The sequence below is a fragment of the Lytechinus variegatus genome, chromosome 3 (assembly GCF_018143015.1).
Source record: "Lytechinus variegatus isolate NC3 chromosome 3, Lvar_3.0, whole genome shotgun sequence".
Lineage (NCBI taxonomy): Eukaryota > Metazoa > Echinodermata > Echinoidea > Temnopleuroida > Toxopneustidae > Lytechinus > Lytechinus variegatus.
In genome coordinates, this window is record NC_054742.1 from 38,625,194 (window position 1) to 38,634,897 (window position 9,704).

General features: G+C 33.3%; 1 protein-coding gene across 1 annotated transcript in view; it reads left to right on the forward strand.

The window, feature by feature from the left end:
- LOC121412025 overlaps window positions 1-2,633 on the forward strand; it is a 63,780-nt gene extending 61,147 nt beyond the window's left edge. The window contains exon 17 of the mRNA XM_041604937.1: window positions 8-2,633. Coding sequence (XP_041460871.1) covers window positions 8-74 — 67 coding nt within the window. The 3' untranslated portion in view covers window positions 75-2,633. The remainder of the gene's footprint in view (window positions 1-7) is intronic.
- The last annotated feature ends 7,071 nt before the right edge of the window (window positions 2,634-9,704 follow it).

Here is a 9,704-nt window from a genome sequence, read left to right on the forward strand (position 1 = left end):
CATACAGGATTATATATCAAGTTGGTTACCGACAAAGTCGAAGGACTGCTTATAGATGCGCCCCCTACGGTTGAACAAAATGGGAAGTTTTATAATTGAAAGTCTGGTGGTCTCGAGATACATCTCTTCGGTCTCTTGTGATCGTACCGATTACAGTTCTATCAACTTGGTGACTGTTGATGTGGTCCTACATGGTGGAACTGATTACTAACATTCATGAACTGAATCTAACTGAAAATGGTGCTCGTTTTTATATTTATATTGTATTTTGTGAATATATGAATATTTTCAACTCTTGTACTGAAGACGGACGGGGTATCACCTATCCCGATATCTATGCAAAACATTACTTTTTTGTTGTCGGTAATATGAATCGAAAATGATAATCGACGTCTTACTAGAAATGTGTTTCTTTTTCTCGAAATGGTCTGTATTACATGTAATAAAACTGAAATGTTACGTATTTCTTACCAAATGTCTAACCATAATGCAATCGGTCAGGTTACATGGGCGATATATACAGTATGTTCATGATATTGGGAGCTTTCGAAAACACGTCAAAATGCGAAGATAATTGAAGATTGAAATAGAAATTGGTGCATGTTCGTCTCTAATTTCAATTCGGACCGAGCATACGTACATGTATATCATTTCTTTTATTACATTTTTTTCGTCATTCCAGTGGGCGATGTTTTGATTTCAATTTTTTTACGTCAACAACGAAGTAAAGTATCCTTGGTGGATCGTATTAATTTGATTATATTTCGCTCATAAAACTATGCAGGTCAAATAAATAGATAAATAATAACATAATGATTACAAGTCTGTTTTATGTTGATATCAAATCAAATATTTGGATGGGTATTCTGTGTTGAATGTGTATAATCCGTAGTAAACCAAGCATTGTAAGGGCAATGAATTGAGGCAAAATAATTCTTAATTCATAATCAAAATATTTGAATTGAACTAATTGTGTAATTTGTGTTTAGATTAATATAAATTCTATTAACGGTTTAATTCATGTTGGCTTGAAGCATGCCAATTATCACATCAGTACGTCACTCTATATGTGAATATAATATTATTGTTATTGTATACGGTCTGTGATTTTTAGAATTTGTAGTGATCATTTCATAAGAGAAATATGTAATCAGAGTGTCAATCCACACTAGATAATTATTATGACGTATTTATTTCTGCCCTTTCTTAAAACTTGTTTATAATTTTACAATATATTTTATTTTTCAATTTGTTTCTTTCAAAACGGTCATGTTTAGTTTTATTTTATAAAACTCTAATTTATCCCCGTACTGTGCTGTAGGGGTCCGTTAAATACAACTTTTGCCATAAAAAACTCAATTTTTTTGCCAGAGTTTTTTAATGTGTAATTTTCAATGGCATAATTTTGTTTGCCAGATGGTTTTTTATGGCAAAAGTTTTATGTAACGGGCCCCAGGTGTAGCAGAAATTAAACAAGATAAATTGCACAGTTTGTAGCTTTTGATCAAATCAGGCTAGAGCCACTTGTATCGATCGGGGTCTTTGGGTTTCGGCCCTTGTTCTCGGCCATGGGAGCGTTGATAACTCAAAAGGCGTAAATTTTTATGGCATATCTAGAAGAAATATGTTATGAATTGTAATACAGTTCAAATTAGAGATTGTGTTTGCATCTCCCTCCGAATCTTAATATGAAAACTGATTTCAACATTTTTACTTTCACTTAATTTTTTGCTACTTTTTCTGTATAATCATGCATCATTCAAATTCTGACAATTATCTGCTTATGGCGCGATTAATGTGAGCTACTTTTAATCAAACGATTTGGGTTCATATCATTATGCAAAACTAGTATAATGACTATGACGGGAGTTGATTATTTTTATCACGTGAAATAATCTAATCATAGTATAATCAGACTTACATTATAAAATCAAATACTTTTATTTGAATTAGGCTGAAGCATATTACTTATTCACACTCCTGACTAAAACAGAACAGGTGGGTTCAATTCCCTGTAATTACCTGAACTTTATAGCAAACTTCAACTGCTGTTATTTATCTGTTTGTTAATGATTGATTAAATCACTAATTTATAGTATATCGTATAGAGGTTGATTATGTAAAATACTTTTTAGAGCATACAAAATAACAATTAGATTGCTGATGGAAGGCTAGCGTAGATTATATTTGTATAAAGGTGGTGTTATTTTTAGAAATCAAATAATAAACTGGATGTTTATTGTCCGTTTATTCAAAATTATTGATTTTTTTTATACTTCATCATTTAATTTTATCTAACAATTTTTTTTATTTAAGTAGTAATTTGGCTGTACTTATTACCAGCTCCTTTTAAAGGAGGCGAACAAGAAGTGGTCTTTTTCCTTTTCTGATATCATTTCAGTATTATTGTTAATGCTGCTATTTCTGCATGATATTACTAATTCAACTACAAAGTTTGTAAATCGGTACAATCATGATTTAGTAAATCGAGATAACTGCTTCAATCGAACCCTATTATCAGTCTGTTTTGTGAAATATGGTGCTGGAATATTAGACCATGGTCCTCGACTTGTGCCTAACATTTACGACAAATATTTGTGTGTAATTTTTAACATTGCAAATTGTTCTGTGTAATACTTTTTTGTACACTTGCTTTTCATGATGAAATGAAATAAAATTAAAAACGCATTTTGTGAGAATGTGTATTAACTAATTTGATGGTTGCTGTTCTGTTGTTGCTGTCTTTATGATAATAATAATAATAATATTTCCATAGCGCCTTTTCTTGGAAAGGTACAAAGCGCATTTTATACATAAATAATTTACAATGAAACAAAGCAAAAAATAAAGAACATTGAAAGACCATGCTGACAAGCGGGCGTTAACGCATAAGATGTGTTTTTAGATTCTTTTCAATACATTCATTGAAATTGCGAAATTTTAATTAATTTGTAAACCAATTCTTCTTTGTGATATGTACTGATTATGCACATCTTTAAAATTCAATTTCCTACACCCGCCCCATATATTTTTTTTCTCAGCTTTCGTATCTCTTTCGTAGATCGTTCTCCATCCATCTTTCTCCCCTCTCTTCACCTATCACAACCTCTCCATAATAACCCTCTCATTTTCTGCCCCCCTCTCTCTTCTTCTTCTTACACATTCGCTCTAAATAAAATGATAACCTCACGTATTAGAAATTCTCAATTCGAAAGAGGGTACACAATTGGTATGACCGGAATTCTCTCATGAACCATGGCTGAATAATAAATGAGATTTCCATAAATTTTTTTTCTTCCCTTTATAACACCCACATCAATGAAAATTATATCTGAATGTCAAAATACTACTTTTTTAAAGTAGTGCTTGCATTGACAAAAAATACACAAATCATTTTATATTCCTCCCTCATTTGGCCTGATTTGAGGTGTCATACTAGAAGGCAAAACATTTAATTTGTAGAAATGTTACCCTTTCGTTCTAATTCAGATTGGTTTTACCCAACAATGCGTGAATTATTACTTTCAACATAAGTTGCATCAGATTCAAGAGGCGGATCTATGCTTGACAATATCATCTATGAAAATAACAACGATCGTCCTCAGTTTCTTTGACTTTTTTTTTTGGGGGGGGCACATTGTATCAGTCTCTATGACTTATCCACAGTGCGCCAACTGTCACTATCATGGATATAAAGATATTTACATGTTTTTATGTTGATGTCGATAATATCATAACTGGGGTCTGTTACACCCACAAATGTAATAATCGCCCACAAATGTAATAACGCCCACAAATGTAATAACACTTTACCCACAAATGTAATAACGCCCACAAATGTAATAACACTTTACCCACAAATGTAATAATTTCACCCACAAATGTAATAATGCACTTTACCCACAAATGTAATAAATTTTGATCGCCCACAAATGTAATAATGACTTTACCCACAAATGTAATAAATTTGAAGGGATTTTGGGCAAATCCGTTCTAAGCTAAAATCGTATAGTAATGCGTTCATTTAGCACAAACGTGCAAAGTCTCATTTCCCGACCCGGTTAATTAACAAATTATAATAAAAATCCAAAGTCTTTATTCCAGACCCGGTTGTTTCAAAAATAATAATATGAGCCCAAAGTCTTTATTCCAGACCCGGTTGTTTCAAAAATTATAATATAAATCCAAAGTCTTTATTCCAGACCCGGTTGTTTCGAAAATAATAATATGAGCCCAAAGTCTTTATTCCAGACCCGGTTGTTTCAAAAATAATAATATGAGCCAAAAGTCTTTATTCCAGACCCGGTTGTTTCAAAAATTATAATATAAATCCAAAGTCTTTTTCCAGACCCTGTTGTTTCGAAAATAATAATATGAGCCCAAAGTCTTTATTCCAGACCCGGTTGTTTCAAAAATAATAATATGAGCCCAAAGTCTTTATTCCAGACCCGGTTGTTTCAAAAATTATGATATAAATCCAAAGTCTTTTTCCAGACCCTGTTGTTTCAAAAATTATAATATAAATCCAAAGTCTTTATTCCAGACCCGGTTGCTTAGAAAATAATAATATAAGTCCAAAGTCTTTATTCCAGACCCGGTTGTTTAGAAAATAATAATATAAGTTCAAAGTCTTTATTCCAGACCCGGTTGTTTAAAAAATAATAATATAAGTCCAAAGTCTTTATTCCAGACCCGGTTGTTAAAAAAATAATCATATGAGCCAAAAGTCTTTATTCCAGACCCGATTGTTTCAAAAATGATTATATAAGTCCAAAGTCTTTATTCCAGACCCGGTTGTTTAAAAAATAATAATGCAAGTCCAAAGTCTTTTTCCAGACCCTGTTGTTTCAAAAATCATGATATGAATCCACAATCTTTTTTCCAGACCCGGGTGTTTAAAAAAAAATCATGATATAAATCCAAAGTCTTTTTCCAGACCCGGTTATTTCAAAAATTATAATTTTAGTCCCAAATGAGATACATTAATGATATTCCAGTGGAATAAAAATGAGAATCGAGCTTATTCTTTTCTCCAGACGCTAATGGTAAATTGAAAATCAAGCAAAGTCTGCTCCAGACCCGGTAACTAAAAGCTGAAACTTTATAGTAATGTGTTTATATGGCACATAAATGCGAAATCTTTTTTCCTGACAGGGTTAATTAAAAAAATTATAATATAAGTCCAAAGTCTTTTTTCCAGACCCATTTATTTCAAAAATTAGAATAATTAAAAAAAAAAACAAAGACCCACGATCCTGTTTATGTTGAATAACATGGAAATGTAGCTTAGTCTTTCTGTCAGACCCAGTTATAAAAGTCATTAGAAACACAACAACAACAACAAAACAAAGACCCTGCAACCATTAAAGGTCAAGTCCACCTCAGAAAAAATGTTGATTTGAATCAATAGAGGAAAATCAGACAAGCACAATGCTGAAAATTTCATCAAAATCGGATGTAAAATAAGAAAGTTATGACATTTCAAAGTTTTGTTTATTTTTAACAAAATAGTTATATGAACGAGCCAGCTACATCCAAATGAAAGAGTCGATGATGTCACTCACTCACTCTTTCTTTTGGTTTTCATTGTTTGAATTATACATTATTTCAATTTTTACGAATTTGACGATTAGGACCACCTTGCCTAAAGCACAAAATGTTAAAATAATAAATTTCCACGTGTTGCAGGGAGGAATGAAACTTCATTTCACATGACAATGACGAGAAAATAAAAATATTTCATATTTCATTTAACAAAATACAAAAGAAATAGTGAGTGAGTGATGTCATCAGTTCCTCATTTGCATACCGACCGAGATGTGCATATAACTGTTTTGCGAAATGAAGCGAAACATTAAAATGCCATAACTTTCTTATTTTACATCCGATTTTGATGAAATTTTCAGTGTTATGCTTGTTGATTTTTTTTCTTTTTATTCATATCAAGTTTTTGTTGGGGTGGACTTGTCTTTAAAAAAATAATTTCTTGTATATTCCTTCCTTTTTTCTTTGAAAAAAAACTAAATAACAAAACATGAAAATACATATGAAAAAACTAGGAAATAAGATATCAGTAAACAATAGGGGATTACTTCCCGAAAACGATAAAGTTGTTGATTGACGATCTATGATATATTATATAAAGGAAAAACATTCTAACAAGAGGGGATAACCATTGCATTCCATGTTTTTATTTGGCAATAAGTCATGATTGACTATTTTTGCCACCCACTGTATGAGAAGTAGGGTAACAATTTTATTTAGTATTATTTGTATTACTTCTTTTTGTCTCACCTGCATAGCAGAGTGAGACTATAGGCGCTGCTTTTCCGACGGCGACGGCGGCGGCGGCGTCAACATCAAATCTTAACCTAAGGTTAAGTTTTTGAAATGACATCATAACTTAGAAAGTATATAGACCTAGTTCATGAAACTTGGCCATGAGGTTAATCAAGTATTACTTAACATCCTATTAGAGTTTCACGTGACATGACCAAGGTCAAAGGTCATTTAGGGTCAATGAACTTAGACCATGTTGGGGGAATCAACATCAAAATCTTAACCTGAGGTTAAGATTTTGAAATATCATCATAACTTAAGAAATATATAGACCTAGTTCATTAAACTTGGACATAAGGTTAATCATGTATTACCAAATATCCTGCATGAGTTTTACGTGACATGACCAAGGTCAAAGGTCATTTAGAGTCAATGAACTTTGGCCGATTTGGGGGTATCTGATGAATTACAATCAAAACTTAAAAAGGTTTTGGATCTGATTCATGAAACTTGGACAAAATAGTAATCAAGTATCACTGAACATCCTGGGCAAGTTTCAGGTCACATGGTCAAGGTCAAAGGTCATTTAGGGTCAATGAACTTTGGCCGAATTGTTTTTTTTTTTGTTGAATTACCATCATAACTTTGAAAGTATGTTGGTCTAGTTCATAAAACTTGGACATAAGAGTAATCAAGTATCACTGAACATCCTGTGTGCATTTCAGGTCACATGACCAAGGTCAAAGGTCAATGAACTTTGGCCATAATGGGGGTATCTGTTGAATTACCATCATAACTTTGCAAGTTTATGGATCTGACTTTTGAAACTTGGACATAAGAGTAATAAAGTATCACTGAATATCCTGTGCAAGTTTCAGGTCACATGATCAAGGTCAAAGGTCATGTGAGGTCAATGAATTTTGGCCACATTGGGGGTATTTGTTGAATTACCATCCTATCTCTGTAAGTGTATTGGTCTAGTTCATAAAACGTGGAAATAAGAGTAGCCAAGCATCACTTAACATCTTGTGCGAGTTATAGTACTTTTCAAAGTCAGCACTGCTGCTATGTTGAATCGCGTGATGCAGGTGAGACGGTCAGAGGCATTCAACTTGTTTATTATTATTATTTCTTGTATATTCATTCCTTTTTTTATGAAAAAAAAAACACAAAACCTTTAGATACATATAAAACAAAAAAAACTGAGGAATAAGATATCAGCACACAATATGGGGATTACTTCCCGTAAACGATAAGGTTGTTGATCGACGATCTATGAGATATTATATAAAAGAAAATCATTCTAGCAAGAGGGGATAAAGTTTTAACAAGTTCTTCGGTACTTTAAATTTTCAGTGTACCAAGCACCATTTGTAATATATTCAGCATTTTTTTTTATCAGTTACAATTCCAATAATCTCAGTGGCCTAAGATATATTTTCTGTGGTTATATTGACCCGTTAAGTAAAGAGAGAGAGAGAGAGAGGATTTATGTGATCAAGAAGTGATAAGATAGGAAAACAAGTGGAATGCCTCTGGCCGTCTCACCTGCATCACGCGGTTCAATATAGCAGTAGTGCTGACTTTGAATACTACTCTAACTCGCACAAGATGTTCAGTGATACATGGTTACTCTTATGTCCACTTTTTATGAAGTAGACCAATAAACTTACAGAGATATGATGGTTATTCAACAAAAAACCCCAACATGGCCAAAGTTCATTGACCTTACATGACCTTTGACCTTGATCATGTGACCTGAAACTCGAACAGGATGTTCAGTGATATCTGATTATTCTTATGTACAAGTTTCATGAATCAGATCCATAAACTTTTAAAGTTATGATGGTAATTCAACAGATACACCCAATTCTGCCAAAGTTCATTGACCCTAAATGACCTTTGACCTTAATCATGAGACCTGAAACTTGCACAAAATTTTCAGTGATGCTTGATTACTATTATGTCCAAGTTTCATGAATCAGATCCATAAACTTTTAAAGTTAAGATGGGAATTCAACAGATATCCCCAATTCGGCCAAAGTTCATTGACCCTAAATGACCTTTGACCTTGGTCATGTGATGTGAAACTCATGCAGGATGTTTAATGATACTTGATTTACCTCATGTCCAAGTTTCATGAACTAGGTTCATATATTTTCTAAGTTATGATGACATTTCAAAAACTTAACCTCAGGTTAAGATTTCGATGTTGAATCCTCCAACATGGTCTAAGTTCATTGACCCTAAATGACCTTTGACCTTAGTCATGTGACATGAAACTCTAATAGGATGTTCAGTAATACTTGATTAACCTTATGGCCAAGTTTTATTAACTAGGTCCATATACTTTCTAAGTTAAGACATCATTTCAAAAACTTAACCTCAGGTTAAGATTTGATGTTGACGCCGCCGCCGCCGCCGTCGCCGTCGGAAAAGCGGCGCCTATAGTCTCACTTTGCTTCGCAGGTGAGACAAAAACTGATTTGAAATGACTGAAAGAGAGACAGGTAAAGAAAGAAGAGCCCCCTCCCACACCCGTACCAGAGTTACGGAGTTAGGCAGTCCCCTCGGTGGATTCAGGTCCATCAACATCTTGAGGTTTATCTTTCCAGGGGGCAAACGTGTGTGGGTGTGTGTGTGTGTGTGTTTGAGTTTTGTCAGACGTGTCTCAATCAGATATGATTATTTACGTCTGGGACCGACCTTTAACGTCACCATCCGAAAGACGTGACAAGGGCTCGAACCTCGAACCTCTGCATCAATTTGTAACTTCCCCACATAGCTTTGATTACAGGCGCACGCCACAACGCAGTCTTTAAATATGGTGTAGTCTTTGCTCTAGACCCATGCAGTTATTTCAAAATAGGAAATTATAAGAAACGATAAAAACAGACAAACAATATTAACAAAGACGCCACGATATCATTGATGTAGAATAACGTTTTTGTTGTTGTTATTTTGGGTTTTTAAGGCGCGTACCATTCAGATCTGAATATTTACACCTTTTATTAATTTGACGTTTTTGTGGTATTCAATTCAATTCAATTTTATTCATTTCACTTCCATCAAACAAAAACAAGTTGTATACCAACTTACGGTATGCCTTATCAAAGGGCTTTATAGTTTGAGAGATGCTGGTGTCTAAGTTTTTAGATTAATCTTTTGCTTAATTTGTATTTTAAGAGAACTGGATGTGGGGTAAAGACAACTCTCTAAACCAAAGCATTTTAACTGGGTTTAATTTTAAAGACTGGTCTTAGCTTTGATTTTTTCAATATTTGTTTATCTTATAAATAGCTGGGTCTAGACGAAGGTCTAAGCATAATAATAATGTTATTCAACAGGAATAAGAATATGACAAAGTCTTATGTTTTTAAGATTGTTTGAATTAATTTGTAAATGACTGGGTCTGGAATAGAGAC